Source organism: Branchiostoma floridae, chromosome 17 (assembly GCF_000003815.2).
Source record: "Branchiostoma floridae strain S238N-H82 chromosome 17, Bfl_VNyyK, whole genome shotgun sequence".
Taxonomy (NCBI): domain Eukaryota; kingdom Metazoa; phylum Chordata; class Leptocardii; order Amphioxiformes; family Branchiostomatidae; genus Branchiostoma; species Branchiostoma floridae.
The window spans coordinates 8,751,802-8,767,671 of NC_049995.1; the positions used below are offsets into that span (position 1 = coordinate 8,751,802).

General features: G+C 42.0%; 2 protein-coding genes across 9 annotated transcripts in view; both read left to right on the top strand.

Moving 5' to 3' along the window:
* Window positions 1–841, top strand: part of LOC118405037 — a 4,362-nt gene extending 3,521 nt beyond the window's left edge. The window contains exon 3 of the mRNA XM_035804437.1: window positions 700–841. Coding sequence (XP_035660330.1) covers window positions 700–841 — 142 coding nt within the window. The remainder of the gene's footprint in view (window positions 1–699) is intronic.
* Window positions 842–5,640: 4,799 nt separating this feature from the next.
* Window positions 5,641–15,870, top strand: part of LOC118404481 (cytosolic carboxypeptidase 3-like) — an 87,107-nt gene continuing 76,877 nt past the window's right edge. For 6 of the 8 annotated variants that reach the window (XM_035803558.1, XM_035803554.1, XM_035803560.1 and 3 more), the window contains exon 1: window positions 5,641–5,747. The gene's annotated coding sequence lies outside the window, so the exon portion shown is untranslated. Of the gene's footprint in view, window positions 5,748–14,576; window positions 14,610–15,870 lie in introns of all 8 variants that reach the window. The other 2 variants (XM_035803557.1, XM_035803556.1) reach the window with 2 other exon arrangements.

Below are 15,870 nucleotides of genomic sequence, written 5' to 3' on the forward strand. Positions count from 1 at the left end.
ATTTCTATGGTTTTCCCAGCGACCTATGGAGTCTGGTAGAGACTACCTTCACACGTTATAAGAAGCTAGCGCACGCCAAACATTTTCGGCAGTAGTGTGGCTTGCCGGTGTCCTCTCGAACACTGCCACGATTTTTTAAAGACATGGCAATGTTAGAAGGTCACTGAGCTCCGTCCAACATAACGATAACAACTGGTAGATTTTCAGGCAAAAATTGTGCTCGACCGGGCGGCCCTCTGGCGATCAGCAAATTCAGCCGAATGTCGTTGATGACAGTGTGACGCCCGCTTTACTCATTGTCTAAAGTTGCCATTTCCAGCATCAGGGAAAATCAGACTGATGCGCATGACATACGAATAGCGGATCCTGAGAAAAGAACTTTGCAACAGACCTAAGCCAGCTTATACATGTAGCTGGATGTGCCCTATGTGGCAGAGACTTGCATTCTCGTATACGACTGTTAAATCATATATAGTCGAAGCTGAAGGGCTGATATCACTTAGAATTTTACCATGGTCAATGTTAACCGAAAGAGGTCATATATGGCATTTCTTAATCATCTATGTAATCATAAATGAAATCTATGATGATCGTTCAGATTCATCTTTCCAAGCCCGCAGCTTGTATCTTGTGCCAATACTCAACATTTGGTGACATGGGAAGATTTAAGGTTTTATTTCATCCTCCCTTACGTTACAGCTATGCGTCACTAGAGTGGTACTGTGAAAGGCCGTGGAACGTAACATGTAACCAGTCGGTGTACCACGGCTTTGCTGGGTTCCGGTCGCTGGAGGAACTGGGGGTGACTAAGGAGGAAAGACTCTACTTCAAGCCGGGGTGATTATAGATATCTGTAGCATTGAGAGCTGTAAAAACATTTACTGTCTCGTTATGCTATGTTGTATATATTGACGTTGGCAAAAAAAATAAGTTAACATAGGGGAAATATAACGTTACGTGGCCGACGTTTCGATTTCGGTAACACAGCTACTACTGTACACATGAAAATGACTGTCGCTCACTGTGTGACCCATACGACCTACAGCAACTGCCTTTATGTAATTACATTCTTTTTTAATTACATTTAAATGCACCTGGCCATGTTTTTGTTGATTTGATTATATGGATGACATCCGCTGGGAATCCCAAAACTGGTCGGCCCGAGGGTGCAAATGAAAAAGTTAAAAAAAATTGCCTTCATTATAAGATCTATGTGTTCAAAACAGACATGTAGTTTGGACAAATGACTGAACACAATAGATTCTTCCTTTTTGTTTTTGACTTTGGCATTCTACGACATGAGCAGTAATTTTGCATTGCATGGCATATATGTGCTCATTTTGAAGCTGCTTTTTACAGTTGGTCGAAAACTATTTTGAATTTCAAACTGAAAGGCCGAAAACATGATGGACGTGCGTATGTCGTCTATTTGATCAAATCAACATGACCTAACTTGGTGTTCATCTATATTTCTGTAGGCGTGATCTAAGGCCTATCAATGCCGACATAAAAATCAAGAAAGGGGAGAATTCCACAATTTCAGTGTTGGGACGGCAAGATGGCTACCGAACTGAGCAACTACCGAGGTGCACACCGGGTCTTCCTGCCCCGGTGCCTTCTGGGTACTACCGCAATGGCCAATGGGTATCACGTGTTTGTCAGGGACCACGATTATCGTCTGCGCTTGACTGGAAAAAATGTCTCCAGAATTCATCACTGGATCTCCTCGGGGATTCCACCACTCGACAATGGTATTACTTCTTGAAGAAGTACATGCAAATGAAAGGCAAGAAAAGTCCGTATCTTCTCTCTCAAACTGCTGGGCCTTTGTATGCAAATGAGGAAGAGTGGAACATTACGTCACGGTATCAATCTCATGGCCCGCCAATCAACACATTTGCATGGGTCAACGCAAGCGTGCTCAGTAACTTGGTCCGAATCATCGATGAAATCGATGGGCCCAATCACGTTGTAGTCGTGACCGTTGGCTTCCACTTCAACAGCCAACCGCTTGTTGATTACGTCACACGTATTCGAACCGTTAGGGCGGCCATCTTGCGCCTCCTCGACAGACAACCGGACACCAGTGTCGTCATCAAACCCCCGAACACAGCTGGTTCTCATATACTAAACGTTGACGACTGGCCATCGTTTCAGATGTACCTGATCATAAAAGAGATGTTTACGGGTTTGCCGGTTGTTTTTGTTGATGCCTGGGAAATGACGGATTGCCAGTTTGGTAAGGACACAACTCACCCCTCGGATGACGTAGTTAGGGAAGAGATGCTGTACATGCTGTCATACATTTGTAAATGAGTGTCAATCATTAAATAGAAAACAAATATATTGAAAATATGTGAGGGGTTCTAACAACACAGTTGTTTTAAAATTATTCTGGCGTATTTATTCATAACATGAATACATCAAAACATGGGAACAGCCTACAGCATCTTAAATCTGAGGCATTACGAGGGTTTCTCTCTCCACAATGCTGTGAAGGTACAATCAGGTTTATCTAAGTTGCTGTTTAAGTCGGTAGATGTATAGTTCTGTTACAATACAGTTTTATGTTTTCATACATATTTACGATCTCACTTGCCAGCCTTGGCATTGTTATACATTATGTAACGTTAAAAGTAGTAGAGAATAAATCGCAAAAATTCTTGTGGTAACGTTGCAGGTAAACAAAAAAACACATTTGATGACGGTAAAGCTATTATGCATTCTGACAACGAAGTCATCATCGCTAACAAAAGCGTATCTATTTCCTGTGATTTGGTATACACATGTATAATGATATGCATGTCACTTATATGAGAGATTAAAATTAAAAGGCAAAACATTCTCGACTATATATGAATAAGAGACATTCTCAATGCACACGAGTTAACGTTACATGGATTCCTATTCTACCCTACATCTCATTACGAAGTACTTATATTAACCAACGGAAGATACCATCACCAAACCAAATCTCTGATCATTATGATCTCCAAAATAGATCTTATTTCTAAAGATAAAATAGACAAAATATTTCACATGATTGTGATTTGCTTATCAAAATGCAACTTATATCGTTTTTTACAACTGCAAGGGTCACAGCGTAAATAGAAACGTTGTTCAATGTTCTGTCGGTCTAGGACATGTTACAAGTTACATGTTACAATGTTACATGTTACAATGTTACAACTAACTAATAGCAGCAAAGGACAGCTTCGTGTTGAAGTGCCCGGCGTCCCGTCTTCATCGCCCAAGTCTGCAGCAAACGCCATCAACATGCACCTGGCAGCGGCATCACAACAACACGCCCCTCTGCAGCTCCAGGATCTCCCAGCGTACCTGCCTGCCCCAGCCCCACCACCCACTGTCTCCCTCTGGGATATGTGGCACAGGCTCAAGCAGGTGAAGATCGGTAAGGCTACTGGCAGTGACAACATTTCCCCCAGAATTGTCCGGGAGTTCGCGTTTGAGCTGAGCCAACCGCTGTGCGATATTATAAACACATCGCTCTGCCAAGGTGTTGTTCCTGACGCTTGGAGGGAAGCGGACGTCATACCGGTCCCGAAGGAAATGCCACCAAGTCTGTCAAAGTTAAGACCCATCTCACTGACATCAGTTTTTGCCAAGGTGTGCGAAGGCATCATTACGGACTGGTGTCTCAAGGACATACTTCCTACTGTAGACCCGCGACAGTATGGATCCCTGCGTGGCCGGTCCACGACACACTACCTTACACTCCTGACACACAAGCTGCTGGAAACAGCTGACAAACGAAGCCATATGTCCACACTAGTACTTACGGATTTCTCACGTGCTTTTGACTCTGTCCATCACCAAACTGCCGTCAACAAACTGATCGAGCTCGGGGTGCGCCCGTCCGTCGTTCCGTGGATTATCAGCTTTCTCTCTGAACGGCGCCAGCGCGTCAAGTACCAAGGGGAAGTTTCTGAATGGCAGACACTAACATGTGGAGTACCACAAGGCACCAAGTTAGGTCCACTGATCTTCTTGGTACTGGTGAATGACGCGGTTCCTGTCGACCAATCAACAGCAGACACATTTAAGTTTGTCGACGACCTGTCTTTGTTGGAGCCACGACACGTGCTCAGTGCGCCCACCATCCAAGATGATGTCGACGGCTTGGCCCGATGGACCGAAGATAACCTCATGACTTTGAATCCGTCGAAATGTAAAGTCCTTGTTTTTTGTTTCATGAAGAACCCCCACCCCCACCTGTGATCACAGTTGGTCCTACACAGCTGGAGGTCGTCGAGTTTGCCCGCATTTTAGGTGTCATCCTCCAAAGCAACCTGAAGTGGTCTAAACAAGTCGAAACGATGGTTGGGAAGGGAAACAAAAGACTGTACATGTTAAGAACACTGTCCAAGTATGGCCTAACTACTGGTGACCTTGTACTTGTCTATATTGGTTTTGTGCGCCCGGTATTGGAATACGCATGCCAAGTGTGGCATCCAGGATTGACTGTTGCTGAATGTAAGTCAATTGAAAGAGTGCAGAAGAGAGCTTGTAGGATAATCCTCGGACAGAACTATACCTGCTACAGCTCGGCACTGACTGAACTCTCCCTCACATCACTGTCTCAGAGACGTCATGACCTATGCAGTTCTTATGCTCGTTCACTGTATAGATCCCCGACCTACAGGGACTGGTTCCCTCCCTGTCGTAAGGAGATTACTGGCAGAAATACACGTTCAGCCAACAAACTGCAGGTCCCCAGAGCCAACACCTCTCGTTTAAGGAAAAGTCCAATATACTATATGGTCTCACTACTCAATGACGACATTGTATGAACTATGTGTTTCTACCTTCCCAGTTTGTAAATAAGTCTGCGTAATGATGTGATTATTGATGTACATATGTATATACATGTAGTTGGAACAGTTTTTAAGCCATTTTTAACTGTTAACAAGCCCAGCAATTCAGCCATTGGGCTGCTATCAGAAGCTTGTACGTTTTTATTGTTTTGAACGAATAAACCTGTCATTCATTCATTCAAGTGTTCGAAATAGGAAAGATGTATGAACTCAACACGATGCGAGACCTGTTTCGTGTGAAATCTTCTTGATTATACATATTTTTTTTCTTTTTTCTTCCGTTTTTGAGGCTACCAACTTCAATTTGCTGAAGACTTTTGTAGCCTATATAGGAAAGTCGTGTAAAGTGCCTTTCCCAAGGGCACAAGATCGGTGACACGTCAGGGTTTGAACTCAGGACCTTCTGGACCTGAGTCAAACGTGCTGACAATTGCGCCACGCGGTCCCACAATATATTTCATGTAAACGCCACTCAGAAGTTATGTACTTTTGGCTCTGGAAAAGTTATGGCCAACCTTTTCTACAGGTAAGACATCAAAACAGCCGAATAAATCAAATCAAATCAAATCAATATAGCGATAGCTGCAGTGATAGTCAAGAAACGCCAGGTGGCGTTCATAACATGTATCATAACACATTGGTTTTAGAAATATGTGAAATTTTATTTGATGATAGGTTCTTTGTTGAAGAAACATGTGAAATATTTCTATTAAAATCCAAATCAAATCACTAAATGCGCAGAAGACGATTTCTTCCTGATAAAAATCGAAATCCTCCTGAAAATATTATCTAAACACATCTAAAACTACTACTAATATTTCCCGTGATGCACCGGGGCAGTTCCCAAGGCGCGCGGAAGACGCCGGAAGAAGCAGTTGCGGGAGTCCGGAAGACAACTTGGCGACGTGCGAGGTAACCTTCACCTTTTCTTGACAGTCTGCAGCGATTTGTGAACATCTAAGATACAATAGAAGATCACATTACTCTAAGAAGCAGTATATATGGATGATAATGATTGAATTTCAAGTAAACTAATATGCAGATCGGAGTGAGACACTCGGATTTTCGCATCAGCTGATGTGAAAGATGGAAGGAAAAACAAAACAAAAAGAGAAAGTTGTTCAAATAATTTGTCTGTCTGTACAGACGGTACAAGGGACTGATTTGGTATTTTTGTTTGTTAGAAAAACGTGTGCTTGTTGTAGATAAACGAAGTTTAACTAACAGCGGTCTCAAGGTAGAAGAAGAATAAAGTAGAAATATTTTGATAGAGGCTTTAGAGCGGTCCCTTTTACGTAAAAAACAACTGTGTAAGTTACAACAAATAACGTTACGGCAAGGGGTCTTTGGTAATCGTGGCGACTTTTACAAGGTTTCTTTTGCTAAGATATGTCCACTGGAATGTCCAGCTTGAGCTGTGACCTCCCCTGTGCCCCCTGTGCCCTGACCTGCACCCCCTTACCCTGGGGAGCAGATCCTCAGACAAGCATAAAATTCTGATTGACCAGGCCCTAGGGATGCTACTAGGTCACATGAAAAAGAAGGAAGTTGAAACAGACAGAAACAGTATCTAAAAATATCCTGACTCCCGGGATTCGAACCCACCAGGGTCGCCAGCTATTAAACAAACTGTGATACACAAAACCGTTCAACTTTTTTGTCACTTCTCAATCTCAATAAGGTACTGGACAAAGCCCTCAATTAGAGCATCACATCCAGGTGAGGTGCAGGTCCGTGCGTGAGGAAAAATAAAGTGCAAAGTACAGGAACCAAAACGACCCCCCCCCAAAAAAAAGATTGTAAGATTACTTGTAAGATCAATAATTCATAAAGCTTAATTAAGATCACTTGTAAGATCATAAATCTTAATTAAGTCTAACATTGATTTTATGATCTCCCCTAGAAAGACAACTGTATCAGTGTATGTATTCCTTGCCGTTTGTATGTCTGTCTGTGTGTGTTTGTTTGTTTGTTTGTGGACAGCATAATTTGAGAAGCTGTGAATGGATCCTTATTTGATTGGTATGTGGATAGGGGTCAACAAAAAGTGGCAAAGGTATGAGGTCGTGGAACTCTAGTTGTAAAATTGCTTCTAGAACTATATAAAAGGTGATTTATAGTTTTATGTTATTACATAAACAAGGCAAGTGCCAATGATACAATTGTATATGACCATAAACCATTGTTCTCTGACCTGTTGAAATTACTTCCTCCAGCACATGTGCCTGGAAAAATACCATAAACCACCTGGGTGTATGAAACATACTGATAAGCAATCAGGAAAAATATCATGTATGTTACACATTCGTGAGTCACATGTTGTATGTGCTCTAATATTTGTATACCCACATGTGTGTACTAGTATGTTACCAGGTCTGGTTTTAATGTGGTTTCTACCCATGACTACGTATACTGACAATTCATTACTAGTATGTTACTGTAAAATGCATTTAAGTTTGTGGGGATTTACTTTCGTGTTAGCGGAAAAATTTCAAGCAGAGCCAAGAGAGAGCGGAAAATTTGTGGTAGCACCATAGACTGTAGTCACATGCTATTTAATGGTAAAATATTCGTGGTGGTTTAAGTTCGCGGTGAAGTGGCCACAGCGAAAACCGCAATCATAAAACCACCGGGAACATTTCTGCATTTACAGTTACTGCAGTTAACATATCCGATTCACTATCAGGAAAGTTAAAGTGATTTTGACTGGTTGAGTAGACCTGTTATTACCTCGTTGAAAAACGGTATTGTCTTGTACTCTCCAAGCAGAGGTTGGTGGAAAAAAATCGTGAGCTTTTCCTTTCATAATTTTTTTGGACTGGCCTTCCCACCACCGGTCACGATTTTTCCCACCAACCTCTGCTTGGAGAGTAATTGTCTTGGACATGTCTGATGCATGTGTTTTTCCAGAGCAAACTCTGTATATGGGTAGGTGACCGTAGGGCTGTCACTCTTGGTAAGAAAAAGGTCAAGGTCAATATTGGGCCCCGCCTAGCATTAATTCCTTGGTACTGCAGCAGAACGTCTTTGTATCTTTTGTCCTGGACATGCTAGCTTCTTGTTTGGACATGTAGAGAGAGTATTGATGGTCTAATATTAATAAGTTGCTTTAAACTTCATTCAAGTCGCTTAATCTTCAACAAAGAAAACCCTAAATTGAACTGTTTCAAATCAAAGTTTCATCCTCCAAACCCTCAGGTAGAATCTTCAAGTACAGTCAAACCTGTCTATACTTAACAGGTGGCATCTATATACTGGTATCTTAATCTTTTGGTGGTTCTTTTAAGATTATTTTCCTCATTGATACAAGGCTTCAATCAATCGGAAAAATAATCAAAATGACTACCAAATAGTCATCACAATAGTCAAATTGTTCTTAGTTTTATTTAGGAGTGGTCACTAGTAGCCAAGTTTGACTGTTAAGTTTCTCTGCACGTTGGCATGTTAACTGCGATCTTGAGTCCTCACACGATCACTTAATAGAGCAGAGTTGTGCCAGAACCACGTTTACCCCGCTTTGATACATTGTCCACTAGGCAAACATTCACAGCTGGGGTATTTACTCTCGCCTTTATTCTGGGACACTTGTTCGCCTCATTGGGTAAGTCCTTGTGCGCACACTAACAAAGTAGACAGGCAAACACCCATCAACCCCGTTTTACAAGTGGAAGATGCTGTCTTCTGTACATGTGACATAGCTGATTGGATCATACCATGTCAGCATGGGGTGTTGGTTGTGCTGTTTTTTATGCAGAAGTTTTCTTAACCTAGTTGTAAGTGGCCGTTTGAAGTAATTGTGTGAGGGAGGCTTTTGCATGGTCGATTTGACTCTGAGCTTTTGTGGAAGATTTCTACAGTTGTTACAAAGTGCTTCTGTGTTGGTAATACTTCCCTGGGAGTCAAAATATATTCAATTTGGTGAGTACATTTTCTTTGACCCAGTTTGTACCCTATACTTCATCAACCTAATCAAGTACTATTAGGCTGATAGGAGGGCTGATTAGGCTGCAATACAAGTAGTACACAGGCCTTAAAATGCCCTACAACGCACCCCCTCTCCACACTGTCAGTTAAACCACGATAGATATGTACATTTATGTCATACCTGGGACGCGATAACGTTTGATACAGGTGTTTCGGACTGAGTGATAAAAAGCCGTAGCACACAGGCTTCGAAGTTTTATCACACAGACTTCACATTTATGACACCACAGTGATATGCTGAACATATTTGTTTACAGTTTCCCCTGTGTACCAAGTGTTTGTTCTGTTTGTAGAATAGACATATTCATACATACATGATTAGGTCATGTTGTTCTGTGCGACATCAAATTAACTTGTGTTTTTCTCTATCATGTCTGACCAATTTTTCCTCCTATACATATATAGAGTACACGTGAATTGATTGTTTGCTCTACTGCAATATTTACTATATTTGATAGTAGCAGCTGAAACAGAGGTCACAGTGAGCTTTATTAGCAATACAAAATGTACTATAAGTACACTTCCGTATGACCTTATTCCAAGATGGTTTCCTAAATTCAGTCTTAAAAAATCAACCAAGTGTTGCAAAAAGCAGCTGCAAGCTTTACAGAAAATTTGAGCTTATCCAAAGAAGTAGTTGACAGCCCTCAAGGACTTTTCAACCAGGTACTTCCTTTTGTTTTGTTGCAGGAAAGCAGTAGTCAAAAACCTTGGTCTCTTTTTCTAGCTGTCTAGGATGACTGAGCGTTAACAAATTTGTTGAGGGATTTCCTAGACCTAACAGGGCTCAGTGTACAATGTAGTCATTTTGTCAAACACTGTCTTATTGAATTCTTCACACCCCAGCTAATGCCCAAATATTGCTAGAACGTAATGAGGTGTCCACAAAGTTTTGAGATAGTATTTGTACAGTTGTAACGTTAACACTGTGAAAAGGACTTCTATTTGAACACATTAAATATTCCTTTTTTCCCTATTCAAGTTTTTCTTTATAGAAAATGTAGTAGTTGGCACAAATCTATTAATATATACAGTAGTAGTTTATAATATTACCTGTAAACTTTTATGATGATTCTAATTGCATCTTTCATTCATTCTAAACTAAGCAAGACAATAATTGTTTGAGCATGATTTATCATATCATATTCACAGCGTCAATCAATTCTGTTAGTAAGGTCAAACTGACCTTTATAAATCATAATCATATGTAAAATGACGTCTTTGTCAGAGTCACTAAGGAAGCTACGCATCCAAACTTTACAAGCAGGCTCCCTAAGTTCACTGACGAAGTACTCTCTACAATACACGTCTCAGAGGAAGAAGTCCTGGGTGTGCTGCAAGGATTACATCCAAACAAGGCTCCAGGCCCCGATGGAATAACCAACCGACTCCTTAAGGAGGGAGCACCAGCCATCAGCGCCTCCCTTTGTCAGCTTTTCAACTTGTCACTCGCTACAGGACAAATACCAAAAGACTGGAAGCAGTCAAACGTGTCGGCAATATACAAAAAGGGTGATCGGACTGATCCATCAAACTACAGACCGATCGCACTTCTGCCTACCGTGGCCAAAGTGTTGGAGAGAGTCGTCCACAACCGCCTGTACACTTACCTCACCGTCAACAATCTGTTAAACGTCAACCAGTCTGGTTTCAAAAAAGGGGATGGTACAGTCTTACAACTCCTGCGATTGGTTGACGACTGGGCCAAGTCCATTGATGACTCGAATGTCTCCTGTACGGCCGCCGTCTTTCTGGACGTCCGTAGAGCGTTCGATACTGTGTGGCACGATGGATTAACCTACAAGCTATCGCGTTACGGAGTTAGTGGACCACTCATCGGCTGGTTTAATCACTACCTCACAGGCCGCCAGCAGCGTGTGGTCATAAATGGTGCTACGTCGTCTTGGAGGTACACGTATGCGGGTGTCCCACAGGGCAGTATCCTCGGCCCGCTGTTATTCTTAGTCTACATAAACGACATCAAGGACTTACCTTGTACATCTGACATTAACAGTTTTGCTGATGATACGTCTCTGTCAAACTCGGGACCGACGGCCGAGCAGGTAGCCAGCACCACAAACTCCGACTTACAACTTGTTTCTGACTGGTTTGATGTCTGGGGTCTAGAACTGCATCCAGGGAAGTGCAAGGTTATTTGCATCAAGTCTGCACGAAGCAGAGTAGTACTTCCTCCTATCTACATCTCAGGCCAGCTCATCGAACAGGTCCCCTTCTACTCGCATCTTGGTGTCACCTTACACCAGGCTTTGGGCTGGAATGAGCATGCACAGAATACTTCCAGTAAGGCCAGAAAGGTACTTGGATACCTCTGGAGGTTGCGAGGCAAGTTGTCCAAGGAAGCACTGGAACTGGCTTACCTTACCCTTGTGCGACCTAGGCTGGAGTATGCCTCCATCATCTTCACCAACATGAGTGTAGCCGCCTCCAAAGTACTAGAGCGCGTACAGTACCATGCAGGCCGCCTAGTTACAGGTGCAGCGCCAAGGACACCCTACTCGGACGTGCTTCAAGAGCTCGGATGGGACAGGCTCTCAACTAGGCGAGACTACCACCGTCTAGTCATCATGTACAAACTGGTCACTGGCACTGTACCACCCCACCTCCAACCACTCATCCCTCAAACAAGACTAATCCAAACCCAGCTTCGTCTGCGAAACTCTTCACACCTCCATATCCCTCGCTGCAGAACTACAACATACAACAACAGTTTCATTCCATACACCTCCAGACTGTGGAACAACCTACCAAACCACATCACCGACTCCACCACTTTCCCACAGTTCAAAGCTCGTTGCAGAAGCCACCTCCTGTCAGGATTTTAATATTAAACTCGTTGTATGATAGCATACTGACCTTCCACCTACTCCAATATTTTATTTAAGCTATTGCTATATTGTATAGATCAATCCCTTTCATATCCGTGTAGTTGCATGACACCTTTTAATTATTGATTATCTTATTGTATTATATTGTATGAATTCTTTGTATGTTCGTCCGTATTTTTGTAGGTTCTGCCGCTACCAGCCCAAAGCTGCCTAGGCAGACCCTTGTAATGACTTGTCTCATCGTCAATAAAGAAAGAAAGAAAGAAAAGAAAAGGATTTTCTCATTCGAATAGGCCTATCTTGGAGGAGAATGATAAGATTTGGTCAAATCGTTGCCATTCAATGAGCGTGGATTTCCTTTTCTTAGATTGACATCTTTAAGATCTTTTCAGTGAAGCCTTACAATACAATAGAGAACAGAAAGAGCCTGTTCTAATATTGATAAGAGACATGCTTGTAGGAATTGAACTCATGACCTCTGAGTTCCCATGTAAGCTGACTTCTTTTGCAGCTTAACACGTTCTATTTGTCAGCGATGGGTTTTCCTGTCCAACAGACTCGATACACTCACTGGGAGTCTCTTCTGCAGTGTTTGCTAGTTTGGCAGGTATACAGTGGTCCACAGCACTAAAAATAACTCAACACCCTTAACAAGGTACACCTGCACACCTGACTCAGTGACTGTAGCTCACTGTGCACACCTGGTGAGGGGAAACAGGCATGTCTTAAGGTTTGTGTCTTAAGGTTTGTAGCATTGACTAGCCAAGTGGCTATTAAGGGACACGAGATCAGATGGAGATGTCATACATTTGATTCATAATTGACTTAACTAGACAGTTCTAGCCTGGATACCAACTACTGTTCAATCTTCTAAATTTGACTTGCTAACATAAGATTAAGCCAGTGGTTTCTACGAAGGATTTTGATACCAAGTGTAGACATTATACTAGACATTGTGTCATTTATCGAGAAAGGCACTGTGCACTATACCTTACTCCACCCAGGTGTTAAAAATGGGTACCTGAGTTTAGATAGTAGGGAGATAAAAGGTGGTGGAAGTAGAGGGATGGGCTCTGCCTTCCAATACACCATGGATAACAACCTACTGCCAAATATACAGCCTCAAAAAAGGCTATGGGACTACCTTTGCCTTTAACTACGTTAAAAGGGTGAATGTTTGGAAACAGGCATTTGTGTTGCCCCCATCCTGTTTCTCTGTGCAATGTCTCATAACAAAAGACGGTAACCCGTTATGCAAGGATAGAACTTAACAAAGGCTTTTACTAACTGTTGGGAACTGAATTCCAGCAATTCCTGTACAAAAAGGCCACGATTTGGCATTCTGGCCAGAATTGGTTACATTTTATTCAAGACAAATTTTGCTGAATCTCACGTCAATGTACTACAAGCTTGTATTTCAAAGTTTTTTTTGCAAATGTAATAAGTAACCACCTTGATATGCAGCTATAATGTATTTATTCATAGTCAGAACAGTCACAGTCACAGTGATACCTTCGCCTAAGGTAACGTTTTGTATTAGATTTGGTATATCTGTGTGTGTGAACAACATAACTTGAGAAGCTTAGGATGGATCGCAGTGATTTTTGGTAAGTGATTGGCTGTCTGGAAAACAAAGGTCAAGTTCGATAATGGGGCCCCTGGTTCAGTAAGTTCTTGTTACAGTAGTGTTTGTGTACATATAGTGGCTGGTGTTTGTTTTGCAACAAACTTGAGGTTGGAATCTTGGCTGTCATGCACCGAACTCACTTTAAGTTAGTAGACTTAGGTAGTTGATATCAGGCTGGGGTCCCGTATGTGCCTGTTAAAGAGTGAATTTAACATGTACATGTATTTTGTAAATGTTATATATCTCTCTGTTGTGTGAAGCTGTCAGAAGAGTGCCTTACAGGTACAATGCATTATACTTGTGAGTTTTTGGAAGTATTCCAATGTAATCACGACTGATTGTGATTGTATCAAACATGAATTTTGCAGGGTATTGCACAAATAGTGTGTTTTTTCTGGATAAGAAATCATGATTGCGTTTTCTTGCAGCTATCGGCTGCAAGTTCCTTCTACCGGTTCTGCCAATACAATGCAATAGCCAATTTCGGAATTAGAGTTACATTTAATTTTAAGCACAAGCTAAAACTGCTGTAACAGTGCAATCTACATCATAGTACATGTAAGTAGTTAGTAGTGCCTTGAATTGAATTTACTAACTTGAAGTATTGTTACTGACAACTATCTACATTGTAGGTCATTCTGCTGGGTTTGATAGTCATCATCATATCATCCCATATATAGCTTTTTAATCAGCTGTTTGATTGTGTTTCCTTGAAAAACAGTAGAGAAAAATATCTGAATTTTTTACCAGTATTTTATGCTAATCTGCCTCTATTTCTAGCCTGTAGACAAACTGCTGGGAATTCGGAGGTCAGTAGGAACACTTCCTTATTGCCACACCCAGGGCACAAAAGCTTGCTGTTTAATGAGTTGCAGGCTTTTAGCTAGGATTTTATCATAGGGTGTCCAAATTTCTTGCCGTTCGGCGAGTGCTGCAGGTGCGAGTATTGTAGGGCTAGGGGGTCTGGGGATATCCTCATTCAGAAAATTTTGAAATTTATAACTCTCTGAAACACCATTTCCCACATCTTGACGTGCAAATTTGGGGGAAAGAAGCAAATTTACTGTCAGACAGGCCACATGTGACCTGTAGCGTCCCTGGTCAATCAGAATTTCATGCTTGTCAGAGGATGTGCTCCCCAGTGTAAGGGCATACAATTTGAGTTATTTTTTTAACAGGCCGTACACGCCTGTACAGCTGCCTGGCTAAAAGCCTGATCAGTTAAAGTGATGAGAGCCAGCTAGTTGAGTTAGCCGTGCCCAATCCTATATCTTGTTTACACAGGTCAGGTGTGATCCGCGGATCAAGGTGTTCCAGGTGAGTTACCTGCCCAACAATACCTGTAAACAAAGGGGGTTGGGAAGGACTCCCAGAGACTTACCTGTCTAACACAGTCTGCAAACAAAAAAACCTGCGGAGGGCGTTGGACGGGGTGTGGATTTCGTTTGACCTTTGCTTTCAATGTCGAAGGGACTGAAAATAATTTCATCAGGTTGGTAGAATGTAGAATATAGGAGAATTCTTTTGTACAACCAGTTAATACTCTTTGCTTACATGTTGTATGTGAACATATTGTGGCAAGAAACAGAACTCTAGAAGCTCTGAGGAAGGTGTCTGATAGGCATCGAAACGTAAAAATAGTGTGTATCAACTGCTTGTGTAGAAGAGTTCTCTTATATCTGGTACCAAGGAGGTTAAAGAAAGAGAGGAGAGCGTTCCTATTGTTCCATGTTTGCCGCGAGTGTGAATCACATCGAAGTGCTAATTGCCCCAATCTGCATCTCGCCAGGCTAGCGTGGGCCTTTGTTTACGAGTCAGTTTCAACATCACTCGTCCAGGAACATCGATTTGGGGCCGGCATTTCAGCGATTTTGAGGATGATTCTCATTAAATACAGCGCTACTTTTACTAAGGAAACAGATATCAATAGTGACGATACTTCGCCTGAGGCAAGTGCGAGCATAGTTCCCCACGGGCCACAGAAATGTGTGTAACAACAAGTCACGCGGTGTAGAAGAACGCTGGGTCGGCTTTCATAGCCCAGGACACACGGAGCTATTTCATAGTATTTGTAAGAAGCTTGAGAAACGCTATGCAACTTTATTTTCAAGTCTGTCAAATTAAGATATCAAGCCATCTGTGTAAAAAAAATGCGTTCCTCGTGAGGCAAAAATTCCCTCAATACCGACAAAATAAATTTCCTCGGAAATATCATCTTGCTTCCCATCATTGCCATGAACATCCACGGAGCCCTCAGAGTACAAAATTCATGCATCACGAACAGCAAAAATCGATCGCAAACAGCAACAACAAATACTTATTTGGCACACCCAAGCCCACTACTATCGTTGAAAAAAAGTCTCTTTTGCGGGGCAAGCGTAATAATTTTTTAGTAGACACATGAAGTAGAGAATATTGTTCATAATTCTGAGACAAAAAAATCGGGGATACAGCGACAAAAATGCCTGTAAATTCACTCAACTTGGTCGCACAGCGCCGAAACAAGTATCGACATGATCGCCATCTTGGTCTCTCCACAACAGTACTGTTTGCACACGTCACCTTCGCTTCCCAAATA